Source organism: Lithobates pipiens, unplaced genomic scaffold, assembly GCF_037356315.1.
Source record: "Lithobates pipiens isolate NorthernLeopardFrog02 unplaced genomic scaffold, aLitPip1_a1.2 Scaffold_8, whole genome shotgun sequence".
Lineage (NCBI taxonomy): Eukaryota > Metazoa > Chordata > Amphibia > Anura > Ranidae > Lithobates > Lithobates pipiens.
The window spans coordinates 170,741,756-170,768,296 of record NW_027507903.1 but is presented as its reverse complement, the minus strand read 5'-3'; the positions used below and the strand labels follow the sequence as shown (position 1 = coordinate 170,768,296).

The window sequence follows — 26,541 nt, the reverse complement described above, 5'->3', positions numbered from 1 at the left end:
TCCCGCGGGTCGGGGGCCCGATCGGGCCCCCGCCCGGTGCCTGCGGCGGTCGGTATTTGTTCGGGAGCGATCCCGGACGAGGGGACGGCCATTCATTCATGGCCACCCCCTCGCGATCACTCCCGGCGAATGAAATTGTCCGGTGACATCACTTCCTCTCCTGTAATGTAAACACAGGAGAGGAAGTGATGTATTCTCTCCTCCGTGTCGGTAGTTTTCGTTCCGGCACCGAGGAGAGAGCATCAGTGAGTTGCACAAGCACTACACTACACAGTAGAACATGCCAGGCACACTCACACCCCCCCTTTACCCCCCGATCACCCCCCAATTACCCCTGCCCCCCCAGTCACAGTGACACCAATTGCTTTTTTTTTTTATTTTTTTTTTTTTTTGCATTGGTGTCATTTGTGACTGTAATAACTGTTAGGGCAGTTAGGGTTAGCCCCCTTTAGTTCTAATGTGCCCCCCTAACCCCCCCAATAAAGGTTTAACCCCGTGATCACCCCCCGTCGCCAGTGTCACTAAGGCAGGGTTCACATTGCAGCGGTTTATGAGAACGAATGTGATTCGCACCGCACTGCAGTGCAAATCACATCCGATCTCTGTGCGATTCGAGTTCAGCCATTCGCCGCACCCGCCACACCCGCCGCACCCGCCGCAAATTCGCACGGGACCCTTTTTTTGGCCCGCAGCAGAATCGGATCGCATGGGTGTTCACACCATGCGATCCGAGTTTGCAGATCGCACTGCGATATGCGAACTGATCTGGGGGTGTCATTAACATTTCACTGACACTCCCAGCAGTTCGCATAGGGCAGTGTGAACTGCCGCCGGGAGGCATGCGATGCGGGAACCCGCCGCGGATTCGTGGCGTTTCCGCATCGCTCCAGTGTGAACCCAGCCTAATAAGCGATCATTTTTCTGATCGCCGTATTAGTGTCACAGGTGACGCTAGTTAGGCAGGTAGGTATTTAGGTTCGCCGCAGCTTTTTATAGCGCCAGGGACCCCCATATACTACCGCATAAAGCCCCCTGATTGCCCCCTAGTTAACCCTTTCACCAGTGATCACCATATAACTGTTACAGGTGACGCTGGTTGGTTAGTTATTTTTTTATAGTTTCAGGGCACCCGCCATTTATTACCTAATAAAGGTTTAACCCCCTGATCACCCGGCGGGTGTCATTTGTGACTGTAATAACTGTTAGGGCAGTTAGGGTTAGCCCCCTTTAGTTCTAAGGTACCCCCCTAACCCCCCCAATAAAGGTTTAACCCCGTGATCACCCCCCGTCGCCAGTGTCACTAAGGCTGGGTTCACATTGCAGCGGTTTATGAGAACGGATGTGATTCGCACCGCACTGCAGTGCAAATCACATCCGATCTCTGTGCGATTCGAGTTCAGCCATACAGATAGTATGGCTGAATTCGTGTCGCACCCGCCGCACCCGCCGCAAACTCGCACGGGACCCTTTTTTTTGTCCGCAGCAGAATCGGATCGCATGGGTGTTCACACCATGCGATCCGAGTTTGCAGATCGCACTGCGATATGCGAACTGATCTGGGGGTGTCATTAACATTTCACTGACACTCCCAGCAGTTCGCATAGGGCAGTGTGAACTGCCGCCGGGAGGCATGCGATGCGGGAACCCGCCGCGGATTCGTGGCGTTCCTGCATCGCTCCAGTGTGAACCCAGCCTAATAAGCGATCGTTTTTCTGATCGCTGTATTAGTGTCACAGGTGACGCTAGTTAGGCAGGTAGGTATTTAGGTTCGCCGCAGCTTTTTATAGCGCCAGGGACCCCCATATACTACCGCATAAAGCCCCCTGATTGCCCCCTAGTTAACCCTTTCACCAGTGATCACCATATAACTGTTACAGGTGACGCTGATTGGTTAGTTATTTTTTTTATAGTTTCAGGGCACCCGCCATTTATTACCTAGTCTCACTAGTGTACCCCTAAATTTAGGGGTGTCTACTTTCCAAAATGGGGTCATTTGGGGGGGGGTTTGTGCCATCTTGGCATTTTATGGCCTTCAAAACTGTAACGCCCTTAGAAAGCCTGAAGGCGGTGCTTGGTTTTCGGGGCCCCGTACGCGGCTAGGCTCCCAAAAAGTCCCACATATGTGGTATCCCCGTACTCAGGAGAAGCAGCAGAATTTATTTTGGGGTGTCATTTCACATATGCCCATGGCATGCGTGAGCAATATATCATTTAGTGACAACTTTGTGAAAAAAAAAAAAAAAAGTTTGTAATTTTCCCGCAACTTGTGGCAAAATATAAAATATTCCATGGACTCAAAATGCCTCTCAGCAAATAGCTTGGGGTGTCTACTTTCTAAAATGGGGTCATTTGTGGGGGTTTTGTGCCATCTTGGCATTTTATGGCCTTCAAAACCTGTAATAGGTAGTGAGGCGTGAAATCAAAAATTTACGCCCTTAGAAAGCCTGAAGGCGGTGCTTGGTTTTCGGGGCCCCGTACGCGGCTAGGCTCCCAAAAAGTCCCACATATGTGGTATCCCCATACTCAGGAGAAGCAGCAGAATTTATTTTGGGGTGTCATTTCACATATGCCCATAGCATGTGTGAGCAATATATCATTTAGTGACAACTTTGTGTAAAAAAAAAAATCGCTTGAGGCAAAAAAATAAAATATTCAATGGGCTCAACATGCCACTTATCAATTTCCTCAGGGGGTCTACTTTCCAAAATGGGGTCATTTGGGGGGGTTTTGTACTGCCCTGCCATTTTAGCACCTCAAGAAATGAGATAGGCAGTCGTAAACTAAAAGCTGCGTAAATTCCAGAAAACGTACCTTAGTTTGTAGATGTGACAACTTTTGCGCAAACCAATAAATATACAATTATTGACTTTTTTTTTACCAAAGACATGTGGCTGAATACATTTTGGCCTAAATGTATGACTAAAATTGAGTTTATTGGATTTTTCTAATAACAAAAAGTAGAAAATATCATTTTTTTTTCAAAATTTGCGGTTATTTTACGTTTATATCGCAAAAAATAAAAATTGCAGAGGCAATCAAATACCATCAAAAGAAAGCTCTATTTGTGGGAAGAAAAGGACGCAAATTTTGTTTGGGTACAACATTGCATGACCGCGCAATTACCAGTTAAAGCAGCGCAGTGCCAAATTGTAAAAAGACCTCTGGTCATTTACCAGCAAAATGGTCCGGTCTGAAGGTGGTTAAGAGGCCCCTCTGTCCTCCACTCATTACCTGTATTAATGGCACCTGTTTGAACTTATCAGTATAAAAGACACCTGTCTACAACCTCAAACAGTCACACTCCAAACTCCACTATGGTGAATACCAAAGATCTGTCGGACACCAGAAACAAAATCGTAGACATGTACCAGGCTGGGAAGTCTGACTCTGCAATAGGCAAGCGGCTTGGTGTGGAGAAATCAACTGTGGGAGCAATAATTAGATAATGGAAGACATACACAACCACTGATAATCTCCTTTTTTATCTGGGGCTCCACGCAAGATCTCACCCCGTAGGATCAAAATGATCACAAGAACGGTAAGCATAAATCCCAGAACCATACGGGGGGACCTGGTGAATGACCTGCAGAGAGCTGGGACCAATGCAACAAAGGCTACCATCAGTAACACACTACGCTGCCAGGGACTCAGATCCTGCAGTGCCAGACGTGTCCCCCTGCTTAATCCAGTACATGTCCGGGCCGGTCTGAGGTTTGCTAGAGAGCATTTGGATGATCCAGAAGAGAACAGGGAGAATGGCCTATGGTCGGATGAAACCAAAGTATAACTGTTTGGTAGAAACACAACTCGTCGTGTTTGGAGGAGAGAGAATGCTGAGTGTCAACCTAAGAACACCATACCTACTGTGACGCATGGGGGTGGCAACATCATGCTTTGGGGCCCTTTCTCTGCAAAGGGAACAGGACGACTGATCCATGTACGTGAAAGAAAGAATGAATGGGGCCATGTATCGTGAGATTTTGAGTGCAAACCTCCTCCCATTGGCAAGGGCATTGAAGATGAAACGTGGCTGGGTCTTTCAGTATGGCAATGATCCCAAACACACTGCCCGGGCAATGAAGAAGTGGCTTCGTAAGAAGCATTTCAAGGTTCTGGAGTGGGCTAGCCAGTCTCCACATCTCAACCCCATAGAAAACCTTTGGAGGGAGTTCTAGAGGAGATGTGCATGGAGGAATGGGCCAACATACCAGCAACAGTGTGTGACAACCTTGTGAAGACTTACAGAAAACGTTTGACCTCTGTCATTGCCAACAAAGATATATAACAAAGTATTGAGATGAACTTTTGATATTGACATATCAAAAGTATTTTCCACTATAATTTGCAAATTCTTTCCAAATCGGACAATGTGATTGTCTGGATTTATTTCCACATTTTGTCTCTCATAGTTGAGGTATACCTATGATAATTGTAGTCCTCCATTATTTTAAGTGAAAATAAATTATCTATATCTATATCTCTCTTGGATTCCGAGCATAATTCGTCCCAGAAGTATGTTTGCCCAAAGCAATTGTATATCAGTGAGTTTCCCCATAAGGAATAATGGAAACTCAAATGATTCATTCCACAAGCACTGCTGTTGTATGCAGTACTGTATGTGGCCAGGGGTGCTGGTGACGCTCGGAACTGCTCCCAGCTGGGAGTGTCTCCGAGTGTCATCAGCGCCCCCACTCCTCTGGCCACCTACGCCAATACATACACCAGTGGCTTGAATCCTACTAGTCTTGCGAGACAACGCTTGCAAATAGAGTCAGAATTAAAGTAGGGGGTGGAAAAAAAGCTTGTATTGAGAAATGCTCATATACCCCATTACTCACAATCCGAGGTATTACTGTGTAAATGTATATAACGTTTGGGGGTTCTAAGTAATTTTCTAGCCAGAAAAATACAGATTTTTATTTTTTTTTATTTTTTTTACATGTAGGAGAGAAAAATCAGAACTATATGTAGTCAAGCTTGAGGTATTTTTGTTTTAGCCAAACAAAAGCCAATAGAGAACCCCTACAGTAGAAACCAATTCTTACTGGCTGAAAAAAACCTGCTTGATTCAAGTGTATTTCCATTTGAAAATTTAAGGGCCAAAAATGGTTAAATCTCCATCCAAAAGTAGCTTTTGGAGCATCAGGTGTAGTGCTAAAGACTCCTGAGCGCTCATATGTGAACAGACATTTTTTGTACTCCCTGTAAAATCCTTTTCTCTGAAGCTCATTGATGCACACAGCTCCTTTAATTCTTGACCTTAGGGACATCCCCAAGCAGTGTCAAAAAACGAGGGGTGGAAATGGCAAAACATAACTTTACCCACAACAAAAGGAACACCTCAACAGAGGAGTTGCCATTTTAAATGGCCGCCATAAAAACCAGCGGCCAACTTATGCATCAAAAGATGCGTTTACAACAATTTTGTAACAAAAGTGGAAATTGCAACCTTACGCAGCTGCCTGCAAAACCTTGCAGCCAAAGCAAGCATCCGAAGATGTGCTTATGTTAACTTTGTAGAGTTTAGTGAAAGTGTGAACAGATGACCAAGTTGCCACCTTACACACCTGGGAGACAGATGCCTGATGTCGGAAAGCCCAGGAGGTTCCAATTGCTCTGGTGGAATGAGCCTTGACAGGAAAAGGGGGAACCTTCCCCTTTAAGGCATAGGCCTGAACCACGATCTGTTTGATCCACCAAGAAATGGTGGATGACAAAACCGCCAGACCTTTTTTCTGACCATTCACCGAGACAGAGTCTGACTTCCAGAAGGGAGTCATAGCAGACAGATACACCCATAGAGCCCGGACTACATCCAGGGAATGTAAGGAAACCTCTTTTGGGTGTGTCGGCTTAGGACATAAGGATGCTAACACGATGTCCTCATTTAGATGGAATGCCAAAACCACCTTTGGAAGGAAAGAGGGCTGCGGACGTAGCACCGCCTTATCCTTGTGGATGACCAGGTAGGGAGACTTGCACGACAAGGCCGCCAACTCAGAAACCCTCCTGGCAGATGTAATAGCCACTAGAAAGACTACTTTCTGAGGGAGAGTTAACAAGGGAATCTCCCTAATGTTCTCAAACGGTGGTTTCTGAAGCGCTGATAGCACCAGATTCAGATCCCACGGAGGCAGCGGTGGTTGAACCGCTGCACAAAAGAACTCACCAATGAGTGAGTCGCCAAGGGATGTTGGAAAAAGACATGATATCTGTCCCTTGATGGTGCTTAAGGCAAGTTTATGATCCACTCCTCACTGCAAAAACACCAGGATCCTGGAAACAAACCTCGGTTCCTTAGTACCTGTTTTTCAACAGCCAGGCCATTAAAACCAGCAACGGTAAAGCAGGATGAAGTATCGGACCTTGCGATAGAAGGTCTTCTCGCATCGGCAGCCGCCATGGAACATCCGCCACCAGTCATGCTAGTTCGGTGTACAAAGGACGTCAAGGCCAATCTGGTGCAATCAGAATCACCAGAATCCCCTCGGCCTCCACTCTGTGCGGTAGACGTGGTAGAAGTTTGAGTGGGGGGAAGGCATAATTCGGCTAGTAATGCCCACATGGAGCCACCAACGCGTCTGATGCGTCCGCCCAGGGGTCTCTTGTCCTGGACACAAACCTCTGCACCTTCCGATTAAGCCAAGAGGTCCACATCTGTTGTGCCCCACCTTAGGGAGAGGAGCCAGAATACCTCTGGATGCAACGATCATTCCCCTGGGTCCAGCATCTGAAGACTTCGGTAGTCTGCCTGCCAGTTTTCTACGCCCGAATGTATAGGGCCGGCACATGCCGCTCTGCCCACTGGAGGATGTGAGCGACCTCCTGTGCTGTGGCAAAGCTCCTCGTTTCTCCTTGATGGTTGACCTATGCCACTGCCGTGGCGTTGTCTGACTGGATCTTGACCGGACGCCCCTGTAGCTGCCTTTACCAAGTGGAGAGGCACCATCTGATCGCCTGAAGCTCAAGCACAACCGGTCAGACTGGCGTCCGTCGTGATCACCGTCCAATGGAGAGGAAGGAACGATCACCCAGACTAAAGGGCCAGAGACCTCTGCCACCAGAGAAGGGAATCCCTGACTAACTGGCTCACCTGAATTTGACAATCCAGGGATAATGGAGATTTGTATCATTCTGACAAAATCTCCTTCTGCAAGACTCGAGTGTGAAATTGAGCATGCGGTACCGCCTCGAAAGTAGCTACCATGAGGCCCAGAATTTGCATGCAGAAGCGCAGCTACGACCACCTGCGGCACTAACACCGACTTCTTTAGGTTCAGCATCCAACCAAACTTCTGGAGAGTCTGCATGGTGATCGCAACATCCGGAAGCTGCACTCAGAAGGAGGTTGTCTAGGTAACCCACAATTGCGATCCCACTTTGCCTTAACAGTGCCAGAATTGGAACTAACACTTTGGTAAAGACTGGTAAAAACTGGTAGTGCTCTTCCCCGACTGTAAATTGCAGAAACCTCTGATGCCTGAGGCCTATGGGTACATGTAAGTACGTGTCCTGGATATCCAGGGATGCCAGGAAGTCCCCCTGATGGAGTGCAGCGACCACGGACCGAACTGATTCCATACTGAGCCTTTGCACTTTCACAGAGCTATTGAGGGCCTTCAAGGCCAGGATTGGACGTACCCCTTCCATTTTGAGGACTACAAACAGATTGGAGTAGAATCCCTGAAACCTTTCCAGCGTCGGTACAGGCACTATCACCCCGTGCAGTAGCAGGTCCTGTACTGCCCCAAACAGGGCTTCCCGATGAGCCAGAAGTAGAGGTAGGTTGGAGGGGAAAAAAAAATCTGTTTGGACAAAAACTCTATCTTGTATCCCAATGAAACCAGTTCGCAGACCCATTGGTCGAGCAGTAGAGGTCCACCGAGCTGCAAGTGCCCGAAGGCGACCTCCCACCCGAGAGTTAGGCGGGGGCAAACCTTCATGCGGTAAAATTTTTTTTAAGCCTCTCACCTTAGGAGGGCAAATCCGCCAGTGCTTTTTTAGATGCCTGGTCCGCAGACCAGCATTTCAGCCAAATCAGGCGCCGTTGCACCACTGCTGATACCGATGCTCTAGAGAGCAGGGGGACTGTATCCAGGACCGCATCAAAGACCTACTTAAGGCCATGCACTAACTGGTCTGCCAGTTATACGCAGACCAGGGGAGACTGTTGCTTCTCTGCGTTTTTACCCCCTTTTCGCCTGCAGGCCACTTCCACCCTGGCAACAAAGGTCTCCAGGACCGCCGACAAAGCATCCATAGACACTGCATTTTTTGCAGGTGAGCCAGTTGCAATAGCAGGGAAGTCTGGGGAAGAAGCCCCAGCTTCTGATGCCATGCTGACCCTCACTCGCCTGCCACAACTTAGGGACTTAAGGAAAGGTATACAAATCCCACCATTCTAGCTGCTAACAGACTGAGGGGCCCGACTCACCACCCTGACCGAGTGCTGCGCTGTGCTGCCGCTGAAAACCACACTGTTTTGAGGTACACAGACCCAGCACTAAAGGTAAAAATGCGCTGAGGCTACAAGAAAATGGCCTCCTGCCTTTCTTAGCACGAAAATCACCAAGGGAAAAATCCCAGGACCAATGGTCCCCTCAGGGAGCCAGGTCCTTTTACACTAGGCAGAAAAAGAAACTGAGCTGCAGGAAGCGGGGTGAGGGGTTATAGCCAGAGGGACCGCCCCTTGGGCGGTGCTGTGCAGTCTTGCTGTTTTTACATGTATTGCATGTTCTGCCTAGTCCTCTCCTGAACACACTAGACAGATCAGGGATACAGTTGTGCAGAAGTTTAAAGCAGAGTTAGGTTATAAAAAAATATCCCAAGCTTTGAACGTCTCACGGAGCACTGTTGAATCCATCAGAAAATGGAAAGAGTATGGCATAACTGCAAATCCACTAAGACAAGGCCGTCCACCTAAACTGACAGGCCGGGCAAGGAGAGCATTAATCAGAGAAGCAGCCAAGAGACCCATTGTAACACTGGAGAAGCTACAGAGACCCACAGTTTAGGTGGGAGAATCTGTCCACAGGACTGCTATAAGTCGTGCACTCCACAAATCTAGCTTTTATGAAAGAGTAACAAGAAAGCCAAAAGACGTCCTGTTTGCAAGAAGTCATGTGGGGGACACAGCAAACATATGGAAGAAAGGGCTCTGGGCAGATGGGACCATAATTTAACTTTTTGTTCTAAAAGCAAAATGCTATGTGTGGCAGAAAACAAACACTGCATGGGGATAGAGAAGCTGGTCCGAGCTGATGGGAAGATGGATGGAGCCAAATATAAGGCAATCTTAGAAGAAAAGATTATGGAGGGCCATAGTTTTTAAAGACCTGTGGTTTAGATCAAAGCATATTCATATGTTAGAATGGCCCAGCCAATGTCCAGACCTAGATCCAACTGAGAATCTGTGGCAAGGCTTTTGAATACTGCTGTTCAGACGCTCTCCATCCAATCTGCTAGAGCTTTTGGTAGAGACATACCCAAAAGGACTTGCAGGTATAATTGCAGTGAAAGGTGGTTCTACAAAGTATTGACTCGGGGGGTGGGGGGCCTCAATACAAATGCACAACACACTTTTCACTTACATTTTTTTTTTTTTTTTTTTTTTTTTGGGAAAACCATTTTATAATTTTTCTTCCACTTCACAATTATGTGTCACTTTGTGTTGGTCTATCACATAAAATCCCAATAAATACATTTACGTTTTTGGTTGTAATATTACCAAATATGGAAAATTTCAAGGGGTATGATTACTTTTTCAAGGTACTGTACAATAAATTGAACTTCACCACACAAAGAGCAGCGTTAATAGACACTTTACATTTTTTAGCCCTTTTTTGTTTGCATAAAATTGGTGTGTTTTTAAAAAAACATTTTTAAAACTATACAGTAGAGAATTACTGTATATGTGACAAATGCAGTCTTGTATTTTGAAGCATAAATTGATATTTATGCACACAGTTGTCCATATTTTTTCTCCTTAAGCTTATTTTTATATATTCTTTGACGTTGAACCTATAATTTTCAAGTTGCAACACGCTTGGAAACACATTTGTAAAATAGTAATGAGGGAGAGTGTAATATAAGTACTCGCTCACACCCTTCAGTGTGCAGGTAACTGAGCTATTTATACATACATCATCAGAGCACTGGATCACAAGCAAGTAAGCGTGTCTCCTTTTTATTTCTTCGCAGCCTAAGATGTCAAATGTCTAGAATAAATGGCGTCCAAAGTAACAGATGCAATAGTTTGGTACCAGAAAAAGGTAAGACTTTGATCAAAGTTTCTGAGCTTTTTTTTTTTTTTTTTTTTTTAAATATATATAGTTATTTATTTATTTTTGTTTTTCTGTTTGGCATCAGTATTTGTTTTTCTTTCCTTTCTTTTACCTAAAATATCAAGTTGCACAGATAAATTGATGCATGTATATATTATCTTTAGATTTTTCTTTTATATTTTTCTTGTTCTTAAGATCATATAAATATGGTGTCTATACAGTGTTGCCCTTTAGTAAAGCACATACAGTATCTCACAAAAGTGAGTACACCCCTCACATTTTTGTAAATATTTTATATCTTTTCATGTGACAACAATGAAGAAATTACACTTTGCTACATTATAATGTAGTTAGTGTACAGCTTGTATAACCATGTAAATATGCAGTACCCTCAAAATAACTCGACACACAGCCATTGATGTCTAAACTGCTGGCAACAAAAGTGAGTACACCCCTAAGTGAAAATGTCCAAATTTGGCCCAAATTAGCTATTTTCCCTCCCCGGTGTCATGTGTTACAAGGTCTCAGGTGTGAATGGGGAGCAGGTGTGTTCGATTTGATGATTGATCTCTCTCACTACACTGGTCACTGGAAGTTCAACATGGCACCTCATGGCAAAGAACTCCGGCACCCACAGTCAAACATGTTGGTGGGAGTGTCATGTTCTTGGGCTGCATGAGTGCTGCCGGCACTGGGGAGCTACAGTTCATTGAGCGATCCTTGAATGCCAACATGTACTGTGACATACTGAAGCAGAGCATGATCCCCCCCCCCCTTCGGAGTCTGGGCCGCAGGGCAGCTTTCCAACAACCCCAAACACACCTCCAAGATGACCACTGCCTTTCTAAAGAAGATGAGGGTAAAGGTGATGGACTGGCCAAGCATGTCTCCAGACCTAAACCCTATTGAACATCTGTGGGGCTTCCTCAAACAGAAGGTGGGGGAGATCAAGATCTCTAACATCCACCAGCTCCGTGATGTTGTCATGGAGGAGTGGAAAAGGACTGCAGTGGCAACTTGTGAAGCTCTGGTGAACTCCATGCCCAAGAGGGTTAAGGCAGTGGTGGAAAATAATGGTGGCCACACAAAATATTGACACTTTGGTCCCAATTTAGACATTTTCACTTACGGGTGTACTCACTTTTGTTGCCAGCAGTTTAGACATTAATTTGCTGTGTGTCGAGTTATTTTGAGGGAACAGCAAATGTACACTGCTGTACACTCACTACTTTACATTGTAGCAAAGTGACATTTCTTCAGTGTTGTCACATGAAAAGATAAAATAAAATCTTTACAAAAATGTGAGGGGTGTACTCACTTTTGTGAGAAACTGTACAACCAGTGGTTTACTATTAGATTGTGTGTCTTTAGTGACTGGGATGTTTTGGATCTTGTCTTTTTTAAAAGTTATAAGCAACATAAGATTATACCATAGGCAGGAGAAGATGGTTTTCTGGCTTTGGTAATGCTGACGGTGTTATTATTCCGTCAGACTAGCTTAAAACAAACAATAGCGGAATGCCTTATCATCATGATAATGTGCTCTTCATAAGTTGCATAACATGGGCTCAGGTTTAATTATAGCTACTTTGCAGCTAACCACCCTGAAGTAACCAACTGGCAACTACTGGATTTTAAATGGTTTCTTCTCTTCATATGATGTGGTTAAATGGTGAAATTTGGAGATTGTGCTTCCCCAGACATACATTTATACAGGATTCTTCTGAATTACTACTAGACATGTAATGTTTTTCTCTTCTTCATAAAGCAGTATTAAATCCAAAACCAAAAATGTAATACGTTGCAGTGTGCCAATCATTGGATGTGGTAGCTGTATAATTTTTATTTTTTTTTATTTTATTTTTTGTAGGTGTTTTTTACTCTAGTGATCTGGTCAGTAACACCCGTTCTGTATTATACAGGCACCGCTCTGAATGAATGAGCACAGGGGTCACATTTGGACAGCAGCATTATCAGTCGGGGGGAGGGAATATATTACTAGCATATTTAAATATAGTAACAAATTGAAGCTGGACTCAACTAATACTTTGTTTACTGATTTATAGTGTTTTTTTTTTTTTTTTGGGATAAAGGTTTTAGTGTTGAGGTAAAGGTTTTAGATGAGAGACCAGTGTTACATGGTCTCTCATCTGTGTAATTGCAAGTTTTTCTGTTGAAAAAACAACGGACTTACTGGCTGGATCACCAGATTAACGTAGAATAAAGAGCCTAAAAATCGCATCTAAGAATTGATAAGCTGCAACATAATAAATTTTGCATTTAATACTGCACTAAGAATTGAACCTAGAATGAAAGCAGCATCTTCTGTGCTGTGTTCTGAACTGCAACTTGCTAGTAAAGAGCCTAGAGGGAAGGAAGATGTGGCAGCATGTTAAAAGCGTTTGTTACCCCAACATTTCATATTCCTGATCTGTGCCTACTGTACCTTGTATTTGTATGATAACGTATCCTGTTCTCTTTGCATTACTTCCTTTTTGTGAAATCACTGGTGTTCCTGCTAGTCCCTCTGCTTTCCTATTAAAAACTGACCACACTAAGCAGGAGAACACAGAGTGATCAGTGCTGCATGCTCTCCAATGATCAGACTTGTCCTGACACTCCTCCCCTGAACAGCCATTCACTGGGAAGCTCTGTGTCCTGCTGCTTCTCCTCCCCCCAACTCTTATGTAGCAGAAAACAGAGGGAATGTGATCACAAAAAAGGGAAAACACTTTTTATATATATATATATTTTTTAATATATTCACAAATGTTAATTTATATTTCAAACTGAACAGGTTGTTTTTAAAAGGTGATCGTTTACAATCACTTTAAAGAGGAGGTCCAGCCTGGGTGAAATTTTTTTAAAGTGAGCAGCTACAAATGCTGTACTTTTAATAATGGGGAACTTGCCTGTCCAGGGAGCCCGCAATGTTGGCAACCCAGCCAATCTTCGGATCGACTCCCGGGTGCTGCCACCACCATTCCTGGTAAGGGAACCTTGTAGTCAAGCCTTTTAGCTTCACAGTGGGTTCCCTACTGCGCATGTGCTACACTTTCTAATTGGCCCGGTGGAGGTTGAAGTGGGGCGGGGGGGGGGACTTCAGGGAGATCAGGCTGTGGCCCATCTCCAGAAGTGGGGAAGGGGACCTGGCAAAGACAGGTCCCCCGTTCCCTCTCCCCCCTGAAAGGTTCCATATTTGGCTCCAGAGGGGGGAGGGGATTGGAATTGTAAAAGCGAGAGTTCCACTTTTGGGTGGAACTCCGCTTTAAGTTAGAGAGTGACTCTTATCTATAATCTAAATCTTACCAGTTCCAGGGACAGCTATCCGCTTCCACATCCTAATAGTAGTACATCAAAACAGGACAAACAGAAGCCTCTCAAAGACCAAGAGGCTCCAGGACTTGAAAGGACTGTCAGACTTGTGACTCCTTATACCTTGCCCTGCTTTTTCAGAAAGATGACAAAAGAAAACCAGAATAAAAGGGTTAAAGTAAAACAAACTAGTGCTGACCGTAGACAGAAGTTTGAGGCAATTTCAACAGTTGTCAACCTACATTTAAAACAAATTGCATTTATTCCTTTTTGCCCTTCTTACCCCCAAAGTAACCTAACCCGCCTTCCCCTTCACAGACAGGTTTTTACGGGGCTGGGTATGATTGGTGATTGGTGATGGTCCCATTAAAGTGTGGACTAAGGAAGGGGGGGGGGAGAGGAGGAGGAGAAGAAAAGTCTGAATGGCCCAAGACTTGAGACACAGGAAAGATGACGTAAATATAGATCTAGGATAGTATGCATCAGTGGAGGGGAAGAGATTACATTCCTTTACTTTCAGATTGGTGAATATTGATATTTGTATGCCCCACCATGACCCTAGCAGATACTTAGGTGGAATGTATTTTCCTAGTTGGCAACGGTTTCTTCTTTAAGTACAAATATACTGTTTGCCAGATACAAACTTGAATGTTTTGTTAAAAACCGAACCGGATGGCTATGTGCTGCCATTAATCTGGCCAGACCTTTCATTTAGGCCCCTTTCACACTGGGGCGGTTTTCAGGCGTTACAGCGCTAAAAATAGCGCCTGTGTAGCGCCTGAATAAAACCGGCCCCTTTCACTCCAGTGTGAAAGCCGGAGGGCTTTCACACTGGAGTGGTGCGCTGGCAGGACAGTGAAAAAAGTCCTGCTAGCCGCATTTTTGGAGCGGTGAAGGAGCGGTGTATTCACCGCTCCTAAACCGCTCCTACCCATTGAAATCAATGGGACAGCGCGGCAATACCGCCGGCAAAGCGCCGCTGCAGCGACGCTTTGCGGGCGGTTTTAACCCTTTTTCGGCTGCTAGCGGGGGTTAAAACCACCCCGCTAGCGCCCGCAAACCGCCGCTAAAACGACGGTAAAGCGCTGCTAAAAATAGCGGCGCTTTACCGCCGACGCCCGCACCGCCCCAGTGTGAAAGGAGCCTTAGACAAGGTCAAAAAAATATAACCACTTTTAAGTATTCTAGCTTTTTGCTACTAAAGTACTGGTATATCCTGCAGTCTGTCCTGTAACATTGCCATAAGAGTAAATTGTCATATTTGGGAATAATACTCAATGCTCTGATAAACTGTCACAGCAGGATTAATGTATATAGACAGACCTGAAATTTGGTAGGTGTAGAATTGGCTATTTACAGATATTTTTTACCACGACTCACAATGCTGTTACGTGCACGATTTGTCATTATTTGTTGCACATTGCATGTCTCGTGTCATCTTGATGTCATAATGTGTCACAAACACCGTGAGTCAGATATATGTAATCCAGATGAATGATTGGCTTATGTGAAGGCAGTAATTGCTCATGTGGAATTTACTGCAAACCTGTAATAGATGCACAAGAACAATGTAGATCTTTGATGTACTCACATGGACAAGATGAAAGTTGTTCAGCTTGTAAATCAGTTATGCCAGTTGTCCCTAAATTCATTTAAGCTTTAGGGTATTCATGAGTTAAGACACAGCAAGGATATACAACAGCTTTTGTATCCACTTCTGACGTTAAAACATTCTGCAGGCAGCATTTCTTGGTGTGGAGCTGCCCAGCAACTATATACCACAAATCGCTTATATTTTAAGCTCAACTGTTTAAAGTTTTTCATCACCTGGGGTACAGCATCAGTGGTTCTCGTGAAAAATATGCAGTTCTCCCAAAGTTCATATAACCCAAAAAATGTCTTATATGGTAGCGTTCCAATCTTTAGATTTGGTGGCTGCATTACTTTTTTGGGGTTTTTTTTTTTCTTTATTTTACCTGGTAATTTTGCAAATAACTTTTCCTGTACTAGGGTAGCAACACTCACTCCACTGTATCAATGGAGGGAGTTACATGGGCTGCTGTCCTGATTTGGGCTACAAACACGTCTTTCGTTCAATCCCCATTATGGGGGGCGGGGGAGCAGTTGTGTAGTTTGCAGGAGTTGGAGTATCTTGGCAGAAACCGTGAGCATGGTTGTTTTGCTTTCTGTTCATACCAAAAGAAAATATGACCCTGCTTTTCTGGAAAGATCAACAAGTATTTCCTGCAATTGATGAAAAAGTTCTTGGCCTGAAAAATAAAAATGAAAGATGACAGCACATCTAAGGAGTGGTAAGCTGCAATATAAGACCTTTTTGCCCTTGGGTTTAGATATGCTTAAAGTGGGGGTGGGGACCCTACACTTATCCATAACCGTAAAACTTAATCCTTCCACACCTGATTACTTAATACCCCCCCCCCCCCCCCCCGCAATAATTAACTAAACCTGTTCTGAAAGAGGACCTTCACTTAAAGGTTTATCTACATTTTATTTTTTTTTGTAACTTGAAATGCTGATGGCAGGATTTGCATGCTCTTGCTGTGTGTTTTTTAAATAAAAAACAAAAAACTTTATTTGCCCCTAATACTGTTCTTCAGCTGCTCCCTGACTTCAGGTATGTGATTGCTCCCCGTGATCTATGAACGGGTTTGTCTACTTTGTGCAACCTCCCGTTTTTTGAACTACAAGCTTTACAGGCAGCGCAACACTCCTCTTTCTGGAGCTCTATAGTTTAAAATGAGGAGTGTGCACAAAGCAGAGGTCCCAATAGGCATGAGGTGCATTCACATACTCGGGTAGAGCAGCTGCAGGAGAGTATAAGGTGCAAAGAGGTGCTAGCGGTGAAAATTTGAAATAATATTAATAAAAAAAATATAAAAAAGTAAAAGCTTACAAGTCCTGCTATATTAGCATTTTGTGTTACGGTCTGGACTTCATAGGTTGGTATGTCTTCACCTTTCCTTAATTTTTTCTTTTTTTAAAGTTTTTTAATTTTTTATGTAAAGGTCGGGATCTACAGTACTTGTAACTGCTGGACTTTATTTTGGATAGCCAGGAGAACAAACTTCTTTACTACTTAACCCACACCTTCACACTAAGGCTCCAAGCACACTGAAGCTCAAAAAAGCTTTTTCTGGACGCCAGATTGCTGGCAGAAAACGCTGGTTGAAAAACTTGCTTTTAACAGCGTTTTGTACTAGTGTTTATGAGCGTTTGAGCGTTTATTAGCGTTTATGGGCGTTTTCAATAAAAATACACAGAGGACACTCCAGAAATCCCACAGTACATTCCAAACTCCCACAATGCATTGAAAAAATAGAATGCCGAACACTAATAAACGCGCGTTTATGAGCGTTTATAAGCGTTTATAAGCGTTTATGAGCGTTTGCCGTTTTTTGGCGGTGAAAAACTGCACTTTGAACGCGAATTTCTGGCGTTCAGAAAAAAGCCCATAAACTCCACTGCTCATTAAAGCTGAAAAACATCCGTGTGTGCATGGACACATAGGCTAACATAGAGTTGAGTTTGTGGGCTTTTTAAAAAAAACGCCCAAACTCCAATAAACTGCAGTTTATGAGCTCCAGTGTGCATGGAGCCTTAATGTAACCTCTAAAGTCAACACTTGAACCTCCAACACTACCACCACTAGTAATCCCTACTGTGTTGCATGCTTAACTTGTCCTGTGCAGGTAGCCTCTGCACAGGAAACCAAAAAATTATTCTGCATTGAAATCTAAACTTGCTTCCTTTTTTTTACTATTGAATGCTCCCAGAACCCTCATCTTTTTTAAAAAGGCAATCGTAAAGCCTTATAATTGTAGTATCCGGGATGATGTTTGATCTGTTTTGGCTTGGCTCCAAGATCTCCAGGGATCTCCAGACAATCCTAAGTAATGGTCCCTTTACGGTTCATTCCTCCATGCTCAATCCATGTGTTAAGGGTAGAAGTATTCCTCTATAGTGTAGTAGTTAAAAATATCAATAATTTATTAAAATAGCAACTTGTACAGTTAAAAACACTATTCATTTTAGATACAGTGGCTTGCCAATCTCTTGCATCACTTCCGGCCCAGAATGCCCTATGCGTTGCCTCACGACATGTGACTTCATCAGGTTAGCGTAGCGCTATACACAACTTTTTTTATTTATTTTTTATTTTTTGTTATTATTATTACTCATTTTGACTATTTTAGGCAGTGGTTAGATCTTTGAGTTTTTGGGGGTCTTGCCCTCTTTGAGAGTTTTCCCTGTTTTTTTGTGTGTGGTCACCAGGGCTGTAAGTAAGCATAATCTCTAAAGTAAGGGAACAGACAACAAATTAAAGCACTTTGCTTTTTGTGTGACTTCTTTTGGAAGTGTATAAAAGTGACTTTATTTACAGATGAGCAGCCTGGTTCTCTGCTGGCAAAACGGAGATAGCAGCAGGTCTCAAAACAGGAAGATTGTACATCGGCCTTGCGAGATCTCTACCAGGTTTAGGAAGTAGAACACTTATTAGGACAGCACTACAGATGCATGCTACTTTTTAAAAATGCCTAGTCACGTCAGAGTGGGTGGGAATTCTTTCCCATATCTATTTGTGACGTTAAAAAGCAAGACCCGCTTTGGACCAGTGTTCCTCTGGATGAGATATACTTTTTGTAATCTTTGTGCACTGGCTTCTTAGGTCTCATTCATACTGGCACTTGGCAAACCTGTGTTTTTATATCGTATGCTTTTTGGGGGCATTTCTAAATGCACATAAATGCATGCAATGATCTTTTAATGGTGCCAATCACACTATGCGTTTAAGTGTGGTCAGTTTAGCTGCTTTTATAAAAATAGAGTTCTGTGCATCCAGGATCTGGTTACACACTAAGTGCATTTAAACTTGCTTCATGAGGAACCTCTAAACGTAAAAAAAAAAAGTGATTTGTGAGGCAAAAAAATAGTTTATACTCCACATATAAAGAAATGTTAAATGCAGATGTGCCAGTGAAAATGAGGCCTTTATATGAGAAAGGTGGTGGGTGCTCTGTGGTGCACACTATACGTAGTAAACCATTTATAGACCTATGGAGCCACTTATTACATGTACCTTTTATATGGAAGCCAAATCAAAGAATTTGCCAAGTGAAACCAAGTTATGGCTAAAAAACTAGTGGAGAAGATTTACATTGCTCAATCAATGCGATTTGTATTACTGAATGTATTAACGCACATGCCTAAATTTTCTATCCTGGCACTTAATAGCCAAAATGGATTGATTGGCTGACAATTGGTGTTTTTTTTGCATTATTATGAGGTGGCAATGTGGCTGTTTCTGTCTCTCAGCTATGAGTTCTGAGTTCTGAATTTTGAATCTTTTCTGGACTGCCATCTATATTGATGCACCCATCGTGAGTTATGCACACGTATTTCCCATTTTTCAAACTGTTCCTTGAGAGACTTGAGCTAAATTTAGCTGGGGCAAGAGCAAAATCGTGCTGTAAGAAGATTACTTTTCAGGAGGCTCTGGGAAACTGCATCGCTTGCTCCTGACACTAGTGGTGCAGTGAATCCCCAGCGGCTGGTTTTCTTCCACTGCCTGCTCTATCCCAGGGAGCATAGTGCGGATACTGGAGACAGTGCAGCCGTGCTGTGTAACAGCAGCTTACTCAGAGCTCTGGCGGGACACACAAGCGGCTTCACGCAGACTCTTAATCCCTCTTCCTTTTTTTTTTTTTTTTAATATAGTCCCTGCTACCTTAGGGATAAAAAGACACACATCCTGATTTGTTAGGGGACTGACCCTGTATAGCTGGGGAAACCTCACACACTCCAGCAGAGGGCACCTTATTGCTTATAACTGTAACCTGACATCTTCCTGTGTCCATCTTCCTCTCTGGGGATATGCCCAGAGGGAAAAGTGTGCTGCCAACTTCTTGCACGGGAGCGGATATAGGGCCTTTGAGATTTCAGGGGAAGACCGTCAGTAGCTCCATTACTACAGTGCAAATGGCTATGCAGATGGTTGTGCCTGATCACCAACACCTGGACTATGCTAACTTTGCAACAATTATGGCTGGCATCTCCCGATGCCAAACCACTCTAACAGTCAAATCACCTCCAGTATGACATGGGTCTGATGAGACGGGACTTGGACTCTTACCGTGAACGCATTACCGAGATCGATCAGTAGGCCTCTTTAATGGAAGACAAACCGTAAAACCATACTGCTGACCTCCATACTCTCAAAACCAAAGTCGCTAGCCGAGGATGCATAAAACTGCAATCGCAGATATCTGCTTATACTTAGCCTTCCAGAGGTTGTGAAGGGTTCAGATCTTCCTTCACTGAAAATTTGTTGAAGCAACTGCTTCCCAATGCCACATTCTCTCCATACTTTACTGCGGACCCATCGTATCTTAATGACAAAGGGTCCTCTTGGGGCATCACCCCACAAACCACATTTAAATTCCTTTGTTTAAACACTGATTTTATCCTTAGTGAAGCCCGCTTCCAGAAGGGCCTCGTATATGGTAACCGGAAACTACTCATTTTCCCGGACTACTCTGTGAAATTCCAAAGATTGGTGCGATAACATCTGAGCCAAATTGAAGGAGAAAGGGGCTCAATTACAAAATGTTCTTTCTGGCAAAACAGAGTTCATGATAGCAAGATGCTTTGCTTATTCACCTTGCTGGGGATGCAGCAACCTTGATAGACACTTTACACAAGTAATGCTGTTTTGGTTTTCCTTTACCTTGGCTATAGCCTTTTGGTGTAGTTGATGGCCTCTATGGAGGCCTGCAAGATTCTTGCTGGATGCTAGCTGCCTAGCTAAACCATTGACTATTCACATGCTACAATTGATCCTTGATGTCTTTGGTATCCTGGCCTTTTTGTGATTTTGGCACAGGTAGACCTTCTTGATGGAATTATTGCAAGACTTCCTGTTCTCTATTTTGCTGTGTTTGTTGTGAATCATGAGGTGGCTACAGTATTCTATTACAGCATTTCCTATGTTTTGTTAACGAACACCAAGTGTATACCCCAACTGCTGCTGGATGGTTGCACTGTACTTTCATCCAGCTATTCTGGGTTCTACATTGTCTTTAAAGAAATTGTAAAGTCTCATGGTTTTTCATCTTGGTGCATTCTATGCATGGCCCGGGAGAGTGCCCTCATGGAAAGCGGCTCTCCGTGGGGGCACTCGAAGAGGAGGAGCCCCGCCGGGGGGACCCCAAAAAAGGAAGATTGGGCCACTCTGTGCAAAACCCTTGCACAGAGCAATAACCTGTTTTGTTATTTTAAAAACAAAATCAAAAAAAGACCGAACCTTTACATTCACTTTAAGTGTCATTGGACTTCCATGCTTTTTAGTTAAAGGCTGAGTCTGTTATGTCCTTGAATTTCCCTGTTAAACTCCTGGCTCCTTCATACCTCTACCTCTACAACTAAAACTGAAATGCTTTATCGGTGCCAAATGATTTTTGAACGGGGGGGGTGGAAAATAGGAGGCTGCTGGCTAGGGGAACACTCTGCCCCTGTCACAATCCCCAGGATTTTGTCTGTTTAGTCAAGTCCTCACAGATCCTCATTTGCTCAATGTCCATTTTTGCCTTCTACTATAAAGGCCTTTATGTCCCTCCAGTGACTGGTCTGCCTGCCCTGCACCTAGCCATCTCCCACGACTGAATGAAACCTATAGGGAGGTACTGGATGCCCCTATTACACTCAAGGAGGTGCAAGTAGCTATCTCTGCTCTCCAATCTGGAAAGACACATGGACATGACCGTCTTCTGACAGAATTTTGCAAAACTTTCTCTGACGAGCTGGCCCCCAGCCTTGCTACATCTGGGTCAGTCTGGGTTTATGCTGGGAGAGGAAAAGACATTAATATCTGTAGGTTATGCACTCATAAGACTGGTGACTACAAACAACCTGGGGCTAGTGGTCTCCTTTGGACACTTCAACAAAAGCTTTTTTTTTTTTCAATGGATAGGCTATCCTTCATGTATTTGGCGTTGGCCTCTGTTTTATATTGCCTGGCTTTGTATGCTTTACTTGGCCCCCCCCACGGCCAAGCCACTAACAATTTATTTTCGGCTCCCTTTTCTCTATTTAGGACGAGGCAGGGCTGTCTTTTTTTTCCTGGGCCTGTTTGCTCTTGCTTTGTAGCCACCAGCTGTTTAGCTACTCATTGCAGACATTATGAAAGAGATACAGTTGGGCAGAATTGAGGAAAGATTGTTCCTGTAAGCTGACAGTGTTCTCACATAAATCTTACTCATTCTCCTTATTACAGGCCACTTTAGCTCAAATTCCAGAGAAGGTGCTAAACTTGTACATTTTTTTTGTAATCAGGAAAAAGCTTTTATCTTCCTGCGAAGTCCTTCTAATCTCAAACTAGCTATGAACACCGCACTATGCTAAGTGAATGGGTTTAAATACCTTGTTGGCTGCTCCAAGGCAACTTTTATATAGAGCTTATAAATAAGTCATATTAAAGCTTCTTCTTTAATTTTTTTTGCACAAGGGAGACTGGACTGTCTCTTCCAAATATTTGTTTGTGCTTTTGGCAGCAGTACTGGCAATGGTAATAGAAACAACCCTGCAGTTACCCTGGAGGCAGCACTCTTAGGGTCATATGCTACTCTAAGTAACCTAAACTTTGGAGACCCTAAATCGAATTTGGCGGCCACTAGGTCTATGGGGACTACACTTGTAGTCTGGCATAATGCAAGGGCAATATATTCTCCTCTGACCGTCTCACCACACATACCCCTGTGGGGTAATCCCACTCTGTTCAATCTACCTAGTATCCCAGACCAGGCTGTGGGTGGTCTGCAGAGCAGTCAGTCTGAAGCATACAATACCAGATGGAAGACTGATGGGATTCTCTGACCTCAGATACAAATATAATCTTCCTAAGTCCTTTTTTTCACACAGCCGATCCGTCCAGGTCCGCCTGTCAGTTTTTTTTAGGCGGACCTGAACGGATGCTCCATAGGATGTCAGCGGTGACATGTCCGCTGACATCCGATCCGATCCGAAAAAGTGTGACGGAGGAAAAACCTATTTTTTCCATCCGTCATCGGATCGGGTGACAACGTACTCTGCAGTCAGTCGTCACCCGATCTCCCATGGGGGAGAGCAGCGCTCCGACAGGTCCGTCCCCTCACAATGTGCGGAGACGGACCTGTCATCTTTCTGCTCAGCGGAGATGCTTATCCGCCCCGTGTGAAAGAGGCCTAATAGTATGTTCATTATGTACTTTGCAGTTGAGATATGCAGTCCAGGTGCAATTCCAAGCTCCTACTATTTTGGAGTCTGACCATATCAAGTAGCTGCTCACCTTAAGTGTGTTGGGTAAACCATTACCCACTTTATATCTTAGGCCATGGCTCGAAAAATCCCAGACGCCAGGTCGCCATGGCGACCAGAAATCGTATCCTGGTGCCTAGGCTGCCAGCAGCCCACTCGCTATAACTCGCGATGGCCCCAGACATGCAGTGCATTAACACTACCCGCCGTCCTCCCTTCTCCACACTCAGTGTGGCGCTTGATGCTTGCCAGAGTCCCTTAGTGTGTGAAACTGACAAACAACTGAGAGAGAGGAGGATCTGTGAGATTTGAGCTTAATGTCGGGGGTGGGCAGGAGCCGGCAGCTATCAAACACCAGCCAATGGGATCTGGGTGGGCTGCTATGTGTATGTGGCCCACCCCTTTTCTTAAGCAGCCCAATCATTGGCTGGTGTTTGATAGCGGCTGGGTCCCACCCACCTGGCTGGGTCCCGCCCACCCCCGACATTAAGCTCAATTCTGACAGCTCCTCTCTGTTATTTGTCAGTTTCACACTGAGTGCTCAGTGTGAAACCTACCAATGTCATCTACCAGTGCCATCGCCAAACCAGCGCCACCTGCCATCGCCAAACCAGCGCCACCTGCCATCGCCAAACCAGCGCCACCTGCCATCGCCAAACCAGCGCCACCTGCCATCGCCAAACCAGCGCCACCTGCCATCGCCAAACCAGCGCCACCTGCCATCGCCAAACCAGCGCCACCTGCCATCTCCAAACCAGCGCCACCTGCCATCTCCAAACCAGCGCCACCTGCCATCTCCAAACCAGCGCCACCTGCCATCTCCAAACCAGCGCCACCTGCCATCTCCAAACCAGCGCCACCTGCCATCTCCAAACCAGCGCCACCTGCCATCGCCAAACCAGCGCCACCTGCCAGTTCCGAACTAGCGCCACCTGCCAGTGCCAATAGTGCCACCAGCCAGTTCCAAACCAGTGCCAATAGTGCCACCAGCCAGTTCCAAACCAGTGCCAACTGCCAATGCCTGCCAGTGCCATCTGCCAGTTTCAAACCAGTGCCACCTGCCAGTGCCACCTGCCAGTTTCAAACCAGTGCCACCTGCCAGTTTCAACCCAGTGCCATCTGCCAGTGCCATCTGTTGCCAGCCTTACTCTTTCTGGTCAGCCCATAACCCTGATGTAACAGTGTTACCTTGGAGTTATTGACTGGGTGCTCCGTTGTGAGTTAGGGGGTGAAAATGACTGGCCTTACCCCGGGAGCTGACAATCTATACCACTCTAAAAAAAACAAAAACAAAAAAAAACTGGCTCCTAGATTCAAAGCAAATTTGTCAAGCCATGCCTTAGGCTCTCCCTAACCTATGCTACTAATCTACTAAAAATGGAACATTGGTAGCGGTTTCGCATTCAACTGATCCTTCCTGTACAGTTTGCCCCCTCCTCTGTGTAAATTCCGTTCTATATAAGATATAGACATGCCCCTCCATACACCTGTTAGTTATCTTTGACAGGGGATGGACTTAGGTTATTATGTTAAAGTTGCGCTGAAAAGAAAAAGTCAGCAGGTACAAAAAGTGTAGCTGTTAACTTTTAATAATCGGACACTTGCCTGTCCCACGGTTCAGAGATGTGGCCGTATGAAGCCTCGCTACGCTCCAAGGTACTGGCATTCTTACTGTGGGTGTCTGGCTGTGGCTTCACAGCTGGTCGTGCACTGTGCGTATGTGAGCTGCGCTGTGAATTTTCAGGCAATCTTCTGGGACCTGTGACATGTCCCAGAAGATGGGAAGGAGGGGGGAGAGGTGTCTTCCTTCCAGTGCCATGGAGCCCCGGGAGGAAGTGGGAGCTGGATGCCTCTAAAAAGAGGGTATCCGCTCCCCCCCACCCCACAAAAAATGACATGCCAAATGTGGCATGTCAGGGGGTCACCTGCACTTAAAGCGGAAGTTCCATTTTTGGGTGGAATTCCACTTTAAACTGTTCCTCTTTTTTGATACTTTTTATGCCTGCAAAGAGGTCCCTTTTTAAAGTGGAATGTTGAAATTAGGTTTTTTTTTTTCTTGCTTGTACCTGACTGACACGTTTTTTTTTTTTATCTACTTTTTCTACTTAAATTAATACTAAAGGATTTGTAGTACAACTTGGCATTGATGCTTCTTAAACATAGAAAGATGTACACAAATACTGATGAGACATGTGGCTATGCAGATTCATTTGTTGATTTTTAATTTTTTTTTTGTTGATAATGACCACAAATATTTACATCCATCTTCCATCTCATTTCAACCAAAAAAAAAATCATAGACTTCCATATACACAATCCTTCACCCACAGTTGATCCAGAAGAAGACGAAAAACCCCAGCAAAGCCTGATCCAATTTGCTACAGCAGAGGAAAAAAAATTCCTGCCTGATCCCGTGAGAGGCAATAGGATTTTTCCTGGATAAACTTTACCTATAAATGTCATTACCCAGTTATATTATGTAAGTTTAGGAAAGAATCCATGGCTTTTTTTTTTTTTTTAAAGCAATCTACCAGCTTGGCCAGAACCACCTCCTGGAGGGAGTCTATTACACGTTCTCAAGAGAATACATTTTGGTTTCTTAACCACTTTGTATCCAGGCCAATTCTGACACTTTGCTCCTACATGTAAAAATCATAATTTTTGTGCATCTAAAATTACTTAGAACCCCCAAACATTATATATGTTTTTTTAGCAGACACCCTAGAAAACGCAATGGCGGTCATTGCACGGTATTTGCGCAGTAATTTTTCAAATGCATTTAAAAAAAAAAGTTTCATGCTTTAAAAAAAAACTAAAACGTAAAGTTAGCCCAATATTTTTGCATAATGTGAAAGATGAAGTTGCACCGAGTAAATAGATACTTAACATGTCACGCTTCAAAATTGCACACACTTGTGGAATGGCGCCAAACTTCGGTACTTAAAAATCCCCATAGGCGACGCTTTAAATTTTTTTACTGGTTAAGTGTTTTGAGTTAGAGGAGGTCGAGGGTTAGAATTATTGCTCTCGCTCTTCTGATCACGGCGACACCTCACGTGTGCTTTGAACACCGTTTTCATATGTGGGTGGGACTTGCGTATGTGTCTGCGTACGATCACACACGGGGACAAGGGCGCTTGAAAAAATTTTTTTTTTTTTTTGTTTTACATCATTTTTATTTTTACACTTTAAGAAAAAAAATTGATCACTTTTATTCCTATTACAAGGAATGTAAACATCCCTTGTAATAGGAATATGACATGACAGGACCTCTTTACAGTGAGATGTGGGGTCACTAAGACCTCACATCTCACCACTAGGCTGGGAAGCCTGAAATCCCCCCCCAAAAAAGTAAAAAAAAATAAAAATAAATAAATCCTGGCTTCCCAGCCGAGGCGGCGCTGGTTTTTTGAACGCAGGGGACGGGTGCGACGTCATAACATCACGTCCGGTCATAGAGACTCCGGCGACCATCTGGTCCACCAGAAATCTCTGTGATCAACATCCGGGACGGATCCTCTGTCCGACTCGCCAATCGCTGCGGTGAGTCGGTAGAAGCACCGGCGGGAGGGGGGTGTCCCCTTTAACCGCCCGTAAGAACGATCAAGTGGCGGAACAGCCGCTATGATCATTC

General features: G+C 44.4%; 1 protein-coding gene across 3 annotated transcripts in view; it reads left to right on the top strand.

Moving 5' to 3' along the window:
- Positions 1-26,541, top strand: part of PHTF2 (putative homeodomain transcription factor 2) — a 196,327-nt gene that overhangs the window by 41,738 nt on the left and 128,048 nt on the right. For all 3 annotated transcript variants that reach the window (XM_077472016.1, XM_077472014.1, XM_077472015.1), the window contains one exon: positions 10,201-10,271. In XM_077472016.1, the coding sequence (XP_077328142.1) occupies positions 10,227-10,271 (45 nt within the window). In that variant the 5' untranslated portion in view covers positions 10,201-10,226. The remainder of the gene's footprint in view (positions 1-10,200; positions 10,272-26,541) is intronic.